We start from the raw sequence: 18,957 nt of genomic DNA on the forward strand, positions 1-18,957 counted from the left end.
GAGAGGGTGTGACTGGCCTAAAATCACCCAGCCAGCTTTCATGTCTAAGGCAGCACTAGTCTCCTGGTGATTGTCCCAATTTCACCCAGCTGGCTTTTATGCCAAAACTGTGACTAGAACTTGCCACCTGCTGGTGATTGGCCCAAAGTCACCCAGACAGCTTTCATGTCTAAGGCAGGACTAGAACTCACCTCCTCCTGGATTTTAGCCTGATGCCTTAACAGTGAAGGTGTATTCTCTGAATAGGTGAAGCAGCTTCCGCTGGTGAAGCCCTACCTGCGCTCGGTGCAGAACCACAATAACAAATCAGTGAATGAGTCCCTCAACAACCTCTTCATTACAGAAGAAGATTACCAGGTAGGAGACAGTTTCCGGGGCCCGTCCTGGACTTCAGGTGGCTTGGGGAAGGTGGGATGCAGGCCGGCGACCACCCCACGTTCAGACTTTGTAGGGTGGCCATTTTCAAAGCTGTAGTTACAGTGCCGACTTGTGTCCTGTCCAGGCTCTTCGGACATCGATAGATGCCTACGACAACTTCGACAACATCTCGCTCGCCCAACGCCTGGAAAAACACGAGCTGATTGAGTTCCGGAGAATCGCCGCCTATCTCTTCAAAGGGAACAACCGCTGGAAGCAAAGCGTGGAACTCTGCAAAAAAGACAGACTGTACAAGGTACCGGAGCTCAAGGACAACAGCATCTGCCAGCGGGCAGGGAGATAGGGTGGATGAGTTCAGGAAGAGCTCAGCAGCCCTGGCCGCGCAGTATTGCAGGCTAACTCTGCCCACAGCCTGGAAGTTCGATCCTGACCAGCTGGAGGTTGACTCAGTCTTTCATCCTTCCGAGGTCGCTAAAATGAGGAGAGCCAGATTGTTTGGGGCAATCTGCTGACTCTGAACTGCTTAAAGAGGGCTGTAAAGCACTCTTGAGCAGTACAGATAGTCCTCGGCATACAGAAGTTCGCTTAGTGACCATTCAAAGTTACAACAGCATTGTAAAAAGTGACTTATAACCATCTTCACACTTAGTTGTAGTGTCCCTGAGGTCATTCAATCAGAATTCGGACACTTGGCAACCAGTTCATATTTATGACGGTTGCCGTGTCCCAAAATCATGGGCTTCCCTTTTGCGACCTTCTGACAAGCATAAGTCAACGAGGAAACCAGATTCACTTAGCAACCTCTAACTTAACTACTGCAGTGATTCGCTTAACAACTGGGGCAAGAAAGGTCGCAAAAGGGGGCAAAAATTCACATAACGAAGCTCTTGCGTAGCCACAGAACTGTTGGGCTCAATTGCGATCGTAAGCCGAGGACTACCTGTATATAAGTCTAAATGCTGTTGCTGTCACTAAGAGACCAATAGGGCCATTTCTTTGAGAATCTTTGCTTGTCACATCCTGGTGGGACTAGTCCAGGGGTGTCACTCAAGGCCCGGGGGCCGGATCCGGCCTGCTTGGCTGCGGGGCCACCCTAGAAACAACAAAGGTACCTGTGCCAGCGAAAACGGAGCTCTGGAGGGCCCTGTGCAGTCCTCCCAGGCTCCGTTTTCAGCTGCGACAGCCTCCTGCCGCCCTCTGCCAGTGAAAACGGAGCTCGGGAGGGCTGCATGCGGCCCTCCCCAGCTCCATTTTCACTGGCAGGGGCGGTAGGAGGCCGTCGCAGCTGAAAACAGAGCTCTGGAGCCTGTTTTTGCTGGCAGAGTGCTCAGGCCACCACAGGCGCCCCCCGACATGAGTGACGTCAAGCTGGCCACGCCCACACAATGGGCGTGGCCATGCCAAACACAACCCTGATGGGGCCCTCAAATCAAATTGAGTTTGACACCCCTGGACTAGTCAGTCTACGGTTGGAGCCGGTGGGCTCCCCTGCCCTTTCCTGAGCGTTGGGCTGCAGACATGGATGATATTCACTTACCTTTGCTACCGGTGTGCAAGCATGAGTGCGTCAAAAACGGGACGTGATGACATCCGGGCGGGTGGGCGGAGCCTCCCGCAGCCGCTACAAGTTCACACGAGCCAGATAGAACCAGCTGAATACCACCGCTGGCTGGAGACCCGTCGTTGATGGGACCTTGTTTCTTCTTCTCTCCCCCCCTCCCCCTTTCCTCCCAGGACGCCATGCAATACGCCTCAGAGTCCAAAGACACGGAGCTGGCGGAGGAACTGCTGCAGTGGTTCCTCCAGGAAAGCAAGCAAGAATGTTTTGGCGCCTGTCTCTTCACTTGCTACGATCTTCTCCGGCCAGACGTGGTCTTGGAAACCGCTTGGAGACACAACATCATGGACTTTGCCATGCCCTACTTCATTCAGGTCATGAAGGAATACTTGAGCAAGGTAAGGGTCCTGGCCTCCTCCTCCCCCTCCCCCCCCCACCTGTCCCAGACCCCTTTGCCTGTCACTTGCCTGCTGTGCCTTTCTTGTGGGACCCTCAGCTCTTGAAAAATGTCCCCTCCGTGAACATCTCTGTCTATCGGTGCCGGCCCTCCCTTTCTCCTCCAAAATGTCTGTTGGATTCTTCGATGCCCAGTAAGGCCCTAGCCAGTGGTCTGGGTTCTTTCTTTCTTTCTTTCTTTTTTTTTTTTGAATACAGGTAGTCCTTGACTTACAACAGTTCATTTAGTGAACATTCGAAGTTACCCCGGCACTCAAAAAGGTGACTTACAACCTTTTTTTCACACTCGTTGTAGCATCCCCTTGGTCACGTGATCAAAATCCAGCCGCTTGGCAACTGATTCATATTTACAACAGTCGCAGCGTCCCGTGGGTGTGGGTGTGTGTCTGGGTGTCACGTGATCCCCTTTTGTTCTGCCCCAGCTACGGACCCCAAAGAGCGCAGCACACACAAAGTCCATTCAAACCTTAGTTTATGAAATAAACCAGTCTTTTACAACAACAGCTGTTAATTAATTGCATTAAGAGCCGCCAAGAATTCAAAGAATAATAACTCAAAGCTTACTGTGGTTGGCAGAATGCCCAGAAGCAATTTGCAGGAAGCTGATAAGATAAGCAAGACAAGACACGAAGGTATGTGAACAAAGTTGTTCCCTGCAAATTGCTTCAGTCGGCGTTCCTCCTTAAATAGGCTAAGGGAGTGGCCAATTAGCCCCAAGCCTTACTCTTGAGGAGACCTCCTCCTGAGGAGCCAGTCCTGCCTTTTGGCAGCTCTGCGCGCCCATGCATCGAGAAGAGGCTCCTCCTCTTCGTCCTCTTCACTTATGGGAGCTTCTGGAGGTTCTGAAGGCCCTGACTGAATCCCTGCCTCTGGCACCACATCTTCTCCAGCCTCCTCACTGTCCGACTTGAGTGCCAGCTGCACAGGCTGCTGGCGCAGCACCACACCAGCCTCCTCACTGTCCGAATCAGCTAGTAGCTGCACAGGCCGCGTACGGACCACAACACCTTTTGCCACCTTCTGACAAATAAAGTCAATGGGGAAACCAGATTCACTTAACAACCGTGTTACTAACTTTTAACAGCTGCAGCGATTCACTGGACAACTGTGGCAAGAAAGGTCGTAAAATGGGACAAAACTCACTTAAAGAATCTCTCACTTAGCAACAGAAATGTTGGGCTCAACAGAGGTTGTAAGCCAAGGACTACCTATATTTTCTCTCTCTCAGCCACAATAAATCTGCCGAATTTGGGCCAGTAAAACCGGAATTGGGCCCACTGTTGTTAGCTTCCAATCTCGCCTGTTAAGAAGCCTGCATGTCCTTGTCGAAAGAGATTTTTTGGAGACACTGGGTGGTTGTCCCAAAGGTGCTTTTTTCAGGAGGCAACTGGACTTTCTGGCTTTTCTTCGAAGACGTTTCGCTTCTCCTCCAAGGAGCTTCTTCAGCTCTGACTGGATGGTGGAGAAACGGAAGGATTTATATTCCTTGCAGACAGCTGGTCATTTGCATCCTTTGAGAGAGTCCTTGAGGCCACTTGGAGGTTTGTCTGTGTCCTCAAGATCACCTGAGTGGTGCAAATGGTTCCTATAGTCTGCAATTTTTCCTCTGGAAATCCATTCCTACTCCCAGACCATTCGAAGGAGAGCTCATCCAAAATTGCATAGCTAAAAGCCTGTAGAGATTCTCAGTCATCCACCATCCAGCCAGAGCTGAAGAAGCCTCTTGGGATGAGAAGTGAAACGTCTTCGAAGAAAAACCAGAGTCTCCAGTTGCCTCCTGAAAAAGCACCTTTGGGACATCTGTGACCTGGATGACTGGGAATCTCTACAGACCACTGGATTGTTAGCTGTGATTCATTGTTAAGATTAAACCCCTGCTGACTCTTTGAGCCCTCTGCTTGTCTGCGCAGATAGACGTGGAGATGATGAATCCCCTTTACTTGAGAGTCGGAACAAATGTCTAAGAGTGTCAGGCTGTTAGGCTTAAGCAAATGGATCCCTTTTGAACACTTTGTGCAAGAAGATGTCACCTACAGTGGGTCCTGGCTTCTAATCTACTCTTACAGTCTGACATTCAACAGTTGGTTTCCAGTCTGCCAGCCTGGATCCTGGCTAGATCAAGGCTTTCGCTGTGCTTGTTCTGGCCATGATTGAAGTCATGAAGAAGTATTCCAAACACATTGGCATAATTTGGGGATTGAGAATCCCGCCAACTCGTGGGGCCTGGAAGCCTGAAAGCATAGCTCCTATAGCCGAGGTTGCCAGAGGGAGGAGATTCCAGGTTGCATGGGAGCTGTTTTTTCCTTGTTTCGGACATTCTGAATTGTTTCTAAAACATGTGGTTGATTTTCCCTATGGTGTTTGGGCTGGGAGGAAAAATCTGCCTTTAGGAAATAGAATACGAAAGCCAGCAGCACAGCAGAGGAGATTTAACCCCCAGCTTGGGGTACTTAAAAAGCTTGTGTTTTGGGTGTTTTAATAGGATTAGTAGGAGACCGCTTATGGTTTAGGGTTAAGCATGCTGAAACTTAGGAAATAACTAATACGACTAGGTGGCCAGGGCTCAGACTGGGTGGTTTCTAAATTAGAATATGAAATGTGGCTTCAGGACCCCACCCTCACCCCCTCTTTCCAAAACTCATTCCTGAAACGCTGGGTTAGAAAAAGACCCACACTACCTCTGCATAATTCAGGAATAAATATCCTTCGAAGCAGTTTTGCCATCAGGGCCAAAATAACTTAATAAGGTTTTAATATCTAGGGCAGGGGTGTCAAACTCGATTTCATTGAGGGCCGCATCAGGGTGTGTGTGTCTGTGTCTGTCTCTGTGTGTGTGTGTGTGTGTGTGTGTGTGTGTGTGTGTGTGTGTCCGGGGGTGGGCGTGGCCATGGTAGGTATGGCCATGGTGAGCCTCCCCGGCTTCCAACAGCACTCTGCCGGCCGAAAATGGGCCACACGGAGGCCACGCATGACCTGTTTTCAGCTAGCAGTGTGCTGCAGGAGGCTGGAGAAGCCAAAAATGGACCGTGGGGGAGCTGCACACGTAGCCCCCCCCCCATGGCCCATATTGGCTGGCAGAGGCACGGCGGGCTGGTCCTTTGATATTTCTAGGCCGACTCCGTGGGCCACGTTTAAGCACCCCGCTGGATGCAGCTTGCAGGTCTTGAGTTTGACACCTCTGATCTAGGGCAACTCTCAGAATTCCCCGGCTGGTTCACACTTCTTAAAAACTGCTCAGGTTGACCAACACTGGTCTGGAGTTTTACCCCACAGGTTTGCCCTTCTCTTTGCATGCTGTTCTTGGCGTGACATGAGAAGGTTACCCATTCAACCGTGGAAACGCTAAGGAACTTGACTTTGGCAGCAAAGGTGGCCTTTTGAGTTCTAAACTTTTCCCTTCCTTTTTACTTGCTCTCTGTTAATTCTAAAATGCAAAAATATTGGAGTTTCTTTTTCCTCTAAGCTGCACCTTCTGAATTCCTTTGCAGGTTGATACAATAAAGGAAAAGGTGAAAGTTGGTTCTTTTCCATCCTTTTTTTTAAAGTCTGGAGGCCTAAGTCTTAAGGATATCTGCATGAGTTTTATTATTTTATTTTATTTTACTTTACTTTTTTTTCCCCTACCTTCCCTACACTGCTGCTACTGCTTTCTGCCCGCCTGCCCCTTTGAAGAAAAAAAAAAAAACTCACTAAAAACGCCTCTGCAAGTTAAAAAAAACCAGAGTCATAGCTGTAGGACAGAACCGTAGACACTAATTGGGCTCATCAACTCTCCAGGGAGGTTAGAAACAAGCGGCCGGACACCAGGCATTTAACCCTGTCCCAAGAGAACCTCTAAAAGAGGAGGAGCAGGGAATAAGCCGGTGCAGTTGCTTAACTGGTTCTCTCTGAAGAGAGGGGGGGGGCATTGGGTTTCCCATTTGACGCTGTGTGTTTTCCCCTCCCTGGAGAGGATTGTGACCACGCCAGTCGTACTAACGTGTCTTGCTGAGAGCGGCTAGCTGCTTAGAGACTCCCTCTTACCACACCAGCCGGGCCTCTGCCTCTCTGGTCCCATCTGGCTGCTTCCTCTTCCCTTGGTCACTTTCCAAGGCTTGGGTCTCCCCAATAATTGCAAGCCCCGTCTCTCCCCATTGGTTGATTCCAAGGCCTGAGTCTTCCCATTGACTCCCAAGGACTGGTCTCACCATTGATTGATTGATTGCGAGGCCTGGGTCTCATCATGGATTCCAAGGCCCGTGTCTTCCCATCGATTTGTCTTGCCTTCACCCCCAAAAACCTCCCAGGCCCCGGTTTAAGCCAGAGCCCAGGCCTCCGCTTCCCGAGCCACTCTTCCCGCTCAGTAGCGTCTCTCCTAAATTCAGCACCCGTCTTCTGCAAATGGGCCGATCCAAGCTTCCATCTTGAGAATTGGGCCACGCGCACAAACACCCACCCTTTACCCATCTACACCCCCTACCCCCCCCCCCCAATGGCCCAAAATGTCTGGAACCAGCCCATGCTCCAACTTTACCCAAGTCCTCCAGCAGCTAGTAAGTCAAAGGCAGGGGGCCCGTGTGGTGTGAAAAAAGGTACATGAACTGCAGTGTTTGCTTTTCTGAACTGAGCATGTCCGGCCCTCATTGTGATGTACATCTCACTTTCCCTTAAGCTGCAAAGCATTGCTGTGGAAAGCGGGGGCGGCGGGGGGGGAGGGGCTGTTTCTGCGTGCCGTGAACTTTTGAGGGGAGGGGGGGCTGGCTGGAGGGAGGCGTCTGGCCGACATCTTCCAACTTCACTCCTTTGCTTCTTCAGTTCCTTTGCCTTTTTTCCATGCACATATGACACCGAATCTCTTAGCATTGACCGCATGTGGTTCACTCTTTCTTTCTTTCTTTCTTTTGTTCTTTCTTTCTCTCTTTCCTCCTCCTCTTTTTTTTTTTTTTACTTTTCTCCCTTCTGCAGCCTTATTGCAGTCTCCGTGGAAAAGCCTTTTCTTTTCTTTTTTTTTCCTTTTACAAGGAACGGTTTGCCGTTAATAAAAACGGATGAGGTGGTTCCGATCGAGCGTACCAGCTCTCCACGGTTTAAACCGGATTGTTAGTGGAGTCTTTTTTCAAACAAAGAAACAAAAAAACTGGTGTTTCGTCGGAGCCATCGGGAAAAAAAACCCAAACAGACCAGCAACCACCACAGCCAAATTGGCAGTTGTGGAAGATTTCTGGATTTCTCCTCTGCTTAGCTTCATCCTTTTATCTAGATCTGTACCTTTAGCACCTTAAAATCCCTTTTCCGCTGATCTTTTCCTTTTCCAGAGTAGCAGGTTTTCCAGCCTAAATGATGGGGTTCCTAGGAATTATAAAGGGAGCTCAACAGAAAATAAAAAAATAAAGCTGGCGTAGGGTTGACTGGATATGCAGGTAGTCCTCGACTTACGACAGTTCACTTAGTGACCGTTCGAAGTCACAACGGCACTGAAAAAAAAGTGACTTAAGGCCATTTTCACACTGAACGACTGTTGCGGCATCCCCACAGTCCCGTGATAAAAAATTCAGACGCTTGGCATCTTGACTCATATTTATGACGGTTGCAGCATCCCAGGGCCAGGTGGTCCCTTTTTTACGACCTTCTGACAAAGTCAACGGGGAAAGCCAGATTCACTTCACAACAGTTCTTGCTAAATGTCCAACGGAAGTGAGTCATTGAACGAACGTGGCGAGAGAAGTTGTAAAATGGGGCAACATTCATTGAACAAATGTCTCACTTGAGCAACAGAAATTTTTGGGCTCAATTATGGCCGTACGTCGAGGACCACCACACTCACCTGCTCTCTTGCGTGCGTGCGTGCTCTGTGCTTTGGTTTCAGGGGCCATTATTTTGGGAAGACTGTATTTCAAATGCTTCTTGCTCGTAGATAACTTCAGCGCAATAAAACATATTTTTTAGGGGGGAGGGAAGGTTAGGGTTAGGAAAAGGAAAAAGTTTGCTATATTGATGAAAAGGGGGGGAAGCTTGTGAGTTCAGGAGGAACTTCCATCTTCAAGCAAAGGCTGGAGAAACATGACTTTTCAGAGGGTTTATCAAAAGGGATTTGATCCACCTGTAGCCTAGCAAGATTTCTCCTAGGTTCTCCTTACGGGTATGGAATGGCTCCTATGGCCTAGTGAACTGGTGATTATTGTGTAAATGGGGAGATCTAAATCCAGATGCATAAAACTACTGTCAAACCATGCTGGCCATCCATCTAACAAGTGACATGCTGTTAAATACAAATGTAAAATACCTCAGTAGCCTTTTTGTTCTTCAGTTGAAAATCACTGTGCTTAGAAGAGGGATTTCTGCATGAGATAGCTCCCACATGAAGTGCTTTGTTCATTCATTCATTCATCCATCCAGCCATTCATCCATCCATTCCATCCAGCCATGCATTCATTCATTCATTCATTCCTACCTACCTACCTACCTACATGGCCCATCTCACCTAAATGACTGGGTGGCTTTATAGCAGGGGTGTCCAACCTTTAGCAACCTTCAAGACCTGTGAACTTCAACTCCCAGAATTCCTCAGCCAGCCATGTTGGCTGAAGGATTCTGGGCGTTGAAGTTCACAGGTCACAAGACACCCTCACTTTAGAGCATCCTGCCTGTGCTTCTCGGCTCCATCATGCCCTAGGGCAGCGTTTCAACAACCTCAGCGACTTTAAAATATTTGGCCTTCAACTCCTAGAATTCCCCAGCCATATCATAAAGTTGCTGACGTTGAGAAACACTGTCCTAAAAAGCTGGTTCCCAGGAGAGCTAGCAAAAGAGGTTGGGTGTAGAAAATGATGGAGCTGAGCCCGAAGGAGGGGTCAGCTCCATCCCTTCGCGCCCACAAGAGATCTAAGTCCAGCCCACCTTGAATTCCTTTCATTCTTATCCTCCCGCCAATTTGCTTTGGCTGTTAGTAGTTCAGGTTCTTGTTAGAGAGCTTAAGCTTGCAATAAACCTTCCTATACATTTGAAGTGCCTGGGTTTCCTGATTTCCTTGGCGCTTGACATTGGCTCAGGTCAAAGCTGTGCAAATGACACGGGGGGGGGGGGAGCTTGAATGGAAGAGGGAGGGGGGGATACGGCGAGGCGATTAGATGGTTTTAGCAAATTCCCCGGAACTTGGTACATTAATTTGGTCCACCAAATTGGTTCCCTGCCATCTCTTCACACAAGGTGCGAGCTAGACCTGAAGCCCTCCAGCAGCGAGAGCTCCCCTCCCCTTCCCCCCTTCCACGCTGAAGGCACTTCAGGAGAACCTCCTTGGACATCTCCTGCAAACCCGGTGGCACGTTTAGACCGCCGACATTTCCTTCCCCGACTTGGGTTTATTTTTATTTTTTAATTTTTTTATTATTATTTTATTTTTTAATTTTTTGTCAAACGATTTCCTTTCTTTGACTGGGTTTCATGCCCCCCTGAAGGCTTTTCCACTTCTCTGCCAGCAAATGTAGGACGCTGAATAATAGCCGTGTGTTTTCTCCTGATCTTTGGGAACGCTTCTGTTTTCCTAGGTGGACAAGCTGGATGCCTCAGAATCGCTGAGGAAAGAGGAAGAGCAGGCGACGGAGACCCAGCCCATTGTTTACGGTAAGCCCTTCCTTAGCTTGCAGTATACATAACCATCACCTTATTCCTTTTTTTGAGATGAGGGATATTAGAGAGAAGGAATAAGAAGTAATAAAGAATAGCAATAGCACTTGAGACTTATATAGCGCTTCACAGGGTTTTTACAGCCCTCTCTAAGCGGTTTTACAGAGTCAGCGTATTGCCCCCAACAATCTGGGTCCTCGTTTTACTGACCTCAAAAGGATGGAAGGCTGAGTCAACCTTGAGCCGGTCAGGATTGAACTCCTGGAATGAGCAGTGAGTTAGCCTGCACTACTGCATTCTAACCACTGCGCCACCAGGGCCCTTACCAATAAATTAAAGGCACAAGGTAAAAGAAAACAATAGGAAGTAAATAAGAAACATTAATATCCATGTATCTCTCGGTACATTATCTTTAGTTCTTTAAAGTAAATTTAATACAGCATTGTACCATTGAATGTAATGAAAGAATCACCAAATCAAACAAGCTAACAGTATACAGTAGCCTAATCAGGGAATCGCCAAGAAGAAAAGAACTCTTGCAATGAACAAAGACCATCCCTTCAATTTCGTAGCTACTAGTAAGATTGTTGGCCGAGCAGGTACAAAAATAGCCAGGGAATTGATTGAAGTCTGGGAAATGAGCCCCTTGTCAGTCAACAGGAGAGCTGATTTACCACCAGCTTCTCAGGTACTTGGGAGCGGAGGGATTGGCAGCAAAAGGAAACAACAGCCAATAATCTAATAGATCCAATCAACAACTAAAAAACCACACGCAACAGACACCATATAAATACACCACACAGAATAGCCCAAAGCACACACTCTGCTAGAGAGACGTGCCCTGAGGATGGACTACAGCACGAGTCCAAAAGCTTGGAAGGCTCTGGTCCAGATTGGATCCTGCCACATTATCCTGGCACATGTATTTGTCATTTCATTCATGAAAACAATTCTTGTACCAGGGCTATCCATTTGAATATAAAATGAGAGCAAACCCCTTTCCCCTTCTAGCACTGATGATGTTACCTAGTTTGGGCAATGAAAAACCTGCAAGAGAACGACCAAGCTCAGAGAGCACCAAGGACCCCACAGTTCAACTGAGCTACAAATATCCTGTTCTGTTGTACTATTGGAAATGTGCACTACAGGTGGTTCTCTCTTTAACAAAATTCAACGTTACAACGGACCTCCCCAGAGCTATTTACAACCCGCAGCTACACACACACACACACACACACACACACACACACACACACACACACACAAAGTTCCGTGGTCATGTGATCACATTTTGGGCACTTGGCAACCGGCTCAGATTTACGGCCTTTTGCAGCGTTCCCCCAGTCTCATGGGGGAACCCATTTCCAGGGTTTACTTCCTGTTTAAAAAGTGCTTGTTGGGAAAATGATTTATGACTCGTTAAATGACCAATACAAAACAGGTGGTAAAATCGGATGAGATCACATCAGTGGTGAAATCTAAAATTTTTTACTACTGGTTCTGTGGGTGTGGCTTGGTGGGTGGGGGGTAATGTGATGGTGGGCATGGCCAATTTTTTTTTTAACTTTTAAAACCATTTTTTCTACAACCACTTCGGCGAAGAGGTTGTAAAAAAATGCTTTCAAAAGGCTCTGAGGATCCCAGCTGAGTTGCCTGATCGGCAGAAGCTTTTTTTCTTTTAAATGCCTCTGCCGATCAGGCAACTCAGCTGGGATCCTCAGAGCCTTTTGAAAGCATTTTTTTACAACCTCTTCGCTCTGAAGAGGTTGTAGAAAAAATGCTTTTAAAAGCCTTTGACCATCCCAGCTGAGCCGCGCGATCATCAGAGGCTTTTTTAAAAAACTTTTAAAAGCATTTTTTCGGCTAAAGAGGTTGTAGAAAAAATGCTTTTAAAAGTAAAAGTAAAAAAAGTAAAAAAAAAGCCTCTGATGATTGTGCGGCTCAGCTGGGCATGGGGGGGGGGGGCAGGGATTTTTGCTACCACCGGCCTCCATCGCTACCAGATCAGGCGATCCGGTCTGAACCGGGAGCATTTCACCCCATATCTGATTTTGAACAACTGCCATGAATTACGACTGAAATGCCAGTCTCCATTCTGGTAGTGTGCCAGAGCTAGATGTAATTGTGACCAAATTTTCAATGCTAGCTAGCTGGGTAATGAGACATCTGCAAGAAAACAGCCAAGCTCAGAGCGCCAGAAGTCCCACATAATGACAACTGTGTGTTGATTATGGCCAGGCTGCTTAAAACACTCTCTCTTCTTGTTTTAAAGCGGGGGTGTGTGTGTGTCCAACCTTGACAACTTTTAAGACTTGTGGACTTCAACTCCCAGAATTGCCCAGCCAGCATGATTGTTGAAATCCACAAGTCTTCAATGAGCCCCCGTGGCGCAGTGGTTAGAGTGCAGTACTGCAGGCTGCTTCTGCTGACTGCTGGCTGCCTGCAATTTGGCAGTTCGAATCTCACCAGGCGCAAAGTTTGACTCAGCCTTCCCTCCTTTCGAGGTGGGTCAAATGAGGACCCAGATTGTTGGGGTCCTCATTTGACCCACTCATTTGTTGTTGTACAACCGCTTAGAGAGGGCTGTAGAGCACTGTGAAGCGGTATATAAGCCTAAGTGCTATTGCTATTAAAAGTTGCCAAGATCGGACACCCCTGCTTTAAAGGCTGAAGTGATGCGAGAGCCGGGCAACGCATTCACAGGGGTGTTGTTGCTTTGTGCAACGCCTTCCAGACAAACTGTGGCGATTGTGGGCTTCCGTCTAATGCTTTACGTGGCCATTTCCACGCCTGGCCCTTTGAGCCTGGGTGTGTTTCTTCAGGGAGGGCCCTCAAAGCTCAGGCTGTCAGAATTTCGGGACGGGGCCTAGTGTGAAAAACTGCAGCCCTTTTTTAACCCTTTGCTCCATTTTTCTTCCTTCCTTCCCTTCCTTAGGTCAGCCCCAGCTGATGTTGACGGCTGGCCCCAGCGTGGCGGTCCCTCCTCAAGCACCTTTTGGTTACGGCTACACCGCACCTCCGTACGGGCAACCCCAACCCGGGTTTGGATACAGCATGTAAGGAAGGAAGCCAGCGGGGAGCCAGCATCCTTTTTGTGGAACCTCCACCGTCCCTCTCACGCCTGACTCCGCAGGGGGGGGAAAAAAAAACCAAACCTCTTGTCCTCGTAACATTTATTTTATGAAGGACTGTGTTTTTCTGTTTGTTCCTCCTCTCTCCTTCCTTCCTTCCTTCCTTCCTTCCTTCCTTCCTTCCCCCTCCCTAAACGCCCCCTCTTCCTTTCTTCACATTCCACAGCTTCTACCCCACCCACCCCCTCCGGTGGGAATACTTTTAAATGTTCCAGCAGGCTTCTCCCCACCCACCCACCCACCCACCCACCCTTATTTTTTGCAAGATTGCTTCTGACGTGAACAACCCACCCACCCCGTTCTCTCGTGACTCTCTCTTCCCATTTGCACTCTTGGAAAAACGGTCGGATCTCTTTCGGTCCGGCGGGGTCCGTGAGCAGTTTGTGAAATGTGGCCCCATTTTCTCCCCCAAAAAGCACGTTTGCCTATTCTGAAAAGAAGGGAGTTAGGGGTGATGAAAGGGAAGATTTATTTAGCGGTGGATTTGAAACACTAAAAGGTAATATTTTGGATGGCTTGGCTCTTGAAATCAGTAACATTTAAAATGAGAGAGAGAGAGAGAGAGAAAGCTCGCAGATAACATACCGAAAACCTGTCCTGAATTTAAAAAACAAAAAACCAATAATGACCCACCTAGAAGAGGCTCCATTTATTAAACCTATGCAGGTTTTCCAGTTTAGATGTACAGAAGACGCCAGTGTTTTTGCTCACTCCGTGTGTGATCCCCCCGATCCTTCCGTTGTGCTAGTGCGCTTTTTTTAAATTTATTTTTTTTTTGTGGGGACCATTTTATATTCCACTTTGAGGAACAAGGCGCAGGAGGGGGGAGGGCACCATAAATCCAATCTTCCGTGTTTCTGACTAACCTCGCCCTCCAGTTTGTGTACGTTGGATATTGTGGTGTTCCCACTTCCCCCTCTTCTCCCCCCCTCCCCCGAATGTACAGAAAAGAGACAGAGAGAGAGAAAGAAAGAAAGAGAGAGAGAGAGCAAGAATTGAAAGGGGCGTTTGGGAAACCCCAATGGCTGTTCAGTTTTGCTTGTGCAATTGGAAAAAAAAAATGACTCAAATTGGAAAAAAAAAAGATAATAAATGACTGGACTGTGGATATCCTCTATAGTAGTTTTTCAGTATGTATCTCTTCCAACTCCTTTATAATGTATGCGCTTGGCCTCAAAACAGCAAAACAAACAAACTACCAATATATATACATATAAATATATATATATAAAGTTCGGCAGTGTTCTTCAGGTCCAAAATCGGGAACCAGCAACTTAGCGAAATTTTTCCAAATTCTCTTGACTGTGGAGTGGATCTTGGACAGGTGACTTGCACTGATGGAGATTCCTTTGAGATGAATGGGAAATGCTTGGAGCTATAAACGAGGAAAAATTGATGGCACTTTTTCAAGCCCTCGGCTGGGCCTGAGCCGCTGAAGGCATTCTTCTTCCCAAGTAAGAAAACAAAACAAAACAAAACAAAAAATCTTTAGGGTTGTAGTTTTGAGTGTTTCCAGTTTTAAATCTGACAAAAGATCATGTTATAGGTATGTTAAGTTGCCTTAATATATTTAGCTTCGAAATAAAAATTGACTTAAATGTTTAACGCTGTTTGAATTAGTGTCCTGTTTAATCTCGATGCAAATGGCCTCCTGTGGGTGGAACGAGAACTCCAGATTTCATGCCGACCCAACAGGTATGAGATTAAAGCGAGGGGGGGGGTTGTCTGTTGCATAGATGGTGGGTAGTCCTCAACTTACAAACATTCGCTTAACGACCAAAGTTACAACAAGCACTGAAAAATGTGACATAAAAGAGTGATCCTCGCACCCTAGAGTCACGTGATCCAAATCGGAGGTCTTGGCGAGCAAGGCAGCTATTTGTGGTGATTGCAGCATCCCAGGGTCATGTGATCAGCATTTATGATATTCCCAACCAACGTCCGACAAGCAAAATCAATGGCGGAAGCCAGATTCACTTAACGGCTAACAAGTGAAATGATTTGCTAAACTATGGCCAAAAAAAAGGTAAAAATAAGGTGCAAACTACTTAACAGCTACTTTGTTTAGCAACGGAAATTCTGGTTCCATTTCTGATCAAAAGTCGAGGACTACTTGTAGTTAGGAGGTAACTGGAATTAATTTAGGGCCGGCTACAGGGCGGGGAATAACACCGCTTACAAAGCACTGGGTTGCTTGCAGGAGAGACCTGCATGGCTAAACAATTTGAAGGCAGTAGAGATCAGCTCTTGAGTAAAGCATTTGAAGGAGGGAGGATTCAAAGCAGCCTCTCAAGGGAAGGTGAAAACAGCCATCTCCTTCAGTGAACTCATACGGCTGCCTTCAAAAGCATCTGTTGGGTTAGCTGTTGCCGCCTCATCCAAAACGATCCTTCGGGGTAGGCCAGATTAGAAAACCAACCTTTTACTAGGCAGCTATGGTAACAAACTCTTGAAAGCCTGAATGTGCTTCCTCTCCTCTTCCCCCCCCCCCCTTTTACCATTGCGAAAATTAGGAAGTCTTGTCTGAGATGCTTTCTCAAAGTTCTGTTCCGGATTTTTATTTTTAGACATACGCACACACATGCATGCATAAACAATGGCTTGATGGCGAAGACACCGGTCTACCACTCAGAAGGTTGAGAACTCAATCCTAAATAGCTGCCGATAATTTCTCTCCTAAGGCGCAAGGAGAACTGTGAACTCTTGAGTAGGCATCAGGAAGGGCATCCGACCAGTAAATGCTCAGCTCTATCCAGTCGCCCCAACTCTACCTTGAATTAAAGGATTACAGGATTGAAAAAAAAAAGGGGAGGGAGTTACACACATACACACACACACACACAATTTCCCTTCTCATCCCTATGACTGGCCTGTGACTTCCTTGCTCTCGGGTCCTCGACCAGAAGTCTGGGGGTTTGAGGGTTCTGCGCTGGCTCTTAGCTGTTCCTAACACTGCACCCTTCTCTGGACGGAGAGCACGGATGTCATTCCTGGAATCTGTTGGAGCCCCTTCTCCCAACATTGGCCTTGACTTTTCACATCACCTTGAGTTTGTCCTTCAGGCCATGGTCCTTCTCCATCTCCTCCTCCTGCTTTCTAACGTCACCGTCAGTTAGCACAGTTACATGTATCTCTCGTACATACCTATGAGACTTTTCCTCCTGTTCCTCAAGGCCGTTCCTCCTTCCCATTTCAGAAACATGAATATATATATGTGTGTGTGTGTGTGTTGGAAGTCTGGCAGATGCAGTGTCCAATTCCACCCTCTTCCGGCCACCAGCTGTGCAGAAGGAGAGATGTTTCCTGGCTTTCAAGACCATTCCATTTACACAAATAAACAAGGAAGCCGTTAACCAGTGGTGGGTTCCACCCGGTGTTACCATTGGTTCTCTTTGCGCGCGATCGCCACACAAGCGCGTTAGGTTTCTGCCCAGCTGAGCTGCGGCAATTCACTCTGCCGCGCCTATCAGCTGGGCTAAAAACCAAGAAATAAAGGTAGGAATAAAGCGCGAGCGGGCGGGAGGGCCCAGCTCCCAGTCACAGAGAACCGGTTTGGTGACGTCACATCGTTACCACTACCGGCTCAGCCGAACCGGGAGCAACCCATCACTGCTGTTAACTCTCCAGATGGCACAGAGCCACATTTCCCCAGCGCTTCATAAGGCTGGGTTGAGTACGGAGTTCGTAGTCATCTTGACAACAGCTGGAAAGCCTTCCAAGATAAAGATGCCTCAGTCCTGGAGACATTTCTGAGCAATTGTGTGATAAGTTACTAGGTGGGAAGAAAGCAGCAGAGGGCAGTGTGTGTGTCTGTGTGTGTGCAGTTCCCTACACCTTTTCAGAAAAGCTGGAAGTGGTCACGGAACTTCCCAACTGTACAACCGCATCGCACCACTTGGGTTGCAGGCTATTGCATCAGTTGCTTTCTGGTGTAAATATTTCAAGCGGAGGCAGTTGCCAACGGAGCAGCCGCTGGTGTGTTTTGAATCTGGTCTGGCCTTATTCCCCTATGAGGAAAACCAGGCGACATTCTCAAGATAACTTGGAAAGTTGAGGGTGGCAGCTCCGATTCTTCTTTTCTCCGAGCAACCCGAATCCTTTTGCAGAATTTACACTCTTGTCCACCGAGTCGGTGGCAGTTTGGTGTAGCGGTTAAGGCACCAGGCTAGAAACCGGGAGACGGTTAGTTCAAGGCCCGCTGTACCCCATGAAAGCCAGCTGGGCGACTTTGGGCCAATCACCTGGAGACTGTGAGTTCTAGTTTGGGTCAGATGTAAAAGCCAGGTGAGTGACTTGGGCCATACACACACACACACAGCCCAAGCCATCTCACAGGGTTGTTGTGAGGCAAATAGGAGGAGGTATTGTGTGTGTTAAAGGGCAGGATAGAAATCTAATACAGGTAGTCTTTGACTTACAACAGCTCATTTAGTGACCAAAGTTACGTCAATGAAAAAAATGAGATAAAGACCGTTTTGTCACACGACCATTTCAGCATCCCCCATGGTCACGTAATTAAAATTCAGATGCTTGGCAACCGACTCGTATTTATGACGGTTGCAGAGGTCATGTGATCCCCTTTTGCGACCTTTTGACAAGCCGAGTCGGTGGGTAAACCAGTTTCACTTAAGGACCATGTTACTAATTTACCAGCTGCAGTGGTTCACTTAACAACCGTGGCAAGAAAAGTCGTAAAAGGGGACAAAGCTCAAGTTAACAAATGTTTCACTTAGCAACAGAAACGTTGGGCTCAATTGTGGCCATAAATTGAGGACTACCTGTACAGTGGTGCGTCATGGTTAATTGGTCCCAGGAGGCGCGATGAGTGCCAAAAACGGTAAGTACCAAACACGTTTTTTTCCGTAAGGAATAATGTAGTGAGTCACACGTCAGCTGACAGCAACCAATCAGCTTGTGCGCTGGGTACCAAACAAACGATGGGCACCAAGACAGAATTTTCCTGTTGAGTACCAAATTCGATGGGAGTCAAAGCAGTCGAGCACCAAGGTACCAAGGTAATAACAAATGACATTGAAGCGTGGCCAGATTGCAGGATGAAGTCCTACAACAAACGTTTAACGTGGACTTTGGAGGCCACATCTCAGGATCCCCAAAGCTTTGTGGCTTGGGGAAACATTTGGCCTTCTTGACCTAATGTGACTGCAATCATCTGTCACATGGTGCAGATGTTTCCAAGTGGGATGCCTGTTGTGGGGAATTTGCGTACTTGTGGGCACCGGCCCTCTTTTTGGACAGAAAAACAGGTATACCCCTAGAGTGCAGGTAGTCCTCGGCTTATAAACATACCGTATTTTTCCGAGTATAATAAGACGCAGCTACCTCTTTTGGTGAGGAAAACAAGAAAAAGAAATCTGCCTCTGCCTCCCAGCAATTTTGCCTCGTTGCAGCAAACAGCAAAGAGCCTGCTTTACTTTCATTTTCGTTTTCAGCATAGCTTGATTAGCACAAGAAAAAAAAAAATCTGCTCCCAGCAATTTACCTCCTTGCAGCAAGCAGCAGAGGGCACAAAACAGCTGACAGCAAAACCGCTGAGAGTCGGGAGGCCAATCCAATCAACTTGTGCTAGTTAGGCTGTGCTGAAGCTGAAAGGAGCTGTTTCTTCTTGCTGCTTGCTGCAAGGAGGTAAACTACTGGGAGGCAGAGGCCAAAGAGGGGGGGCCAGTGGGTGGGCGGGGCTACATTTGGTGTAGAAGACGTACCTAAATTTTAACTCCCTTTTAGGGGGGAAAAAGATGTGTCTTATACTCCAAAAAATACGGTAATGGAACCTGCCCATCACAGTTGTAATTTGTGCTGGTTTTAAATTGGGTG

General features: G+C 47.6%; 1 protein-coding gene across 2 annotated transcripts in view; it reads left to right on the forward strand.

Annotated features, from left to right (window-relative positions):
- The window catches only part of CLTC (clathrin heavy chain), a 115,328-nt gene extending 100,598 nt beyond the window's left edge, over window positions 1–14,730 (forward strand). The window contains exons 28-32 of one of the 2 annotated variants that reach the window (XM_087889994.1): window positions 247–357; window positions 503–673; window positions 2,113–2,334; window positions 9,916–9,991; window positions 12,930–14,730. In XM_087889994.1, the coding sequence (XP_087746120.1) occupies window positions 247–357; window positions 503–673; window positions 2,113–2,334; window positions 9,916–9,991; window positions 12,930–13,054 (705 nt within the window). In that variant the 3' untranslated portion in view covers window positions 13,055–14,730. Of the gene's footprint in view, window positions 1–246; window positions 358–502; window positions 674–2,112; window positions 2,335–5,880; window positions 6,157–9,915; window positions 9,992–12,929 lie in introns of those variants that run through there. The other variant, XM_087889990.1, reaches the window with a different exon arrangement.
- The last annotated feature ends 4,227 nt before the right edge of the window (window positions 14,731–18,957 follow it).

This window comes from Pantherophis guttatus, chromosome 1 (assembly GCF_059756535.1).
Source record: "Pantherophis guttatus breed Tessera chromosome 1, ASM5975653v1, whole genome shotgun sequence".
NCBI lineage: Eukaryota > Metazoa > Chordata > Lepidosauria > Squamata > Colubridae > Pantherophis > Pantherophis guttatus.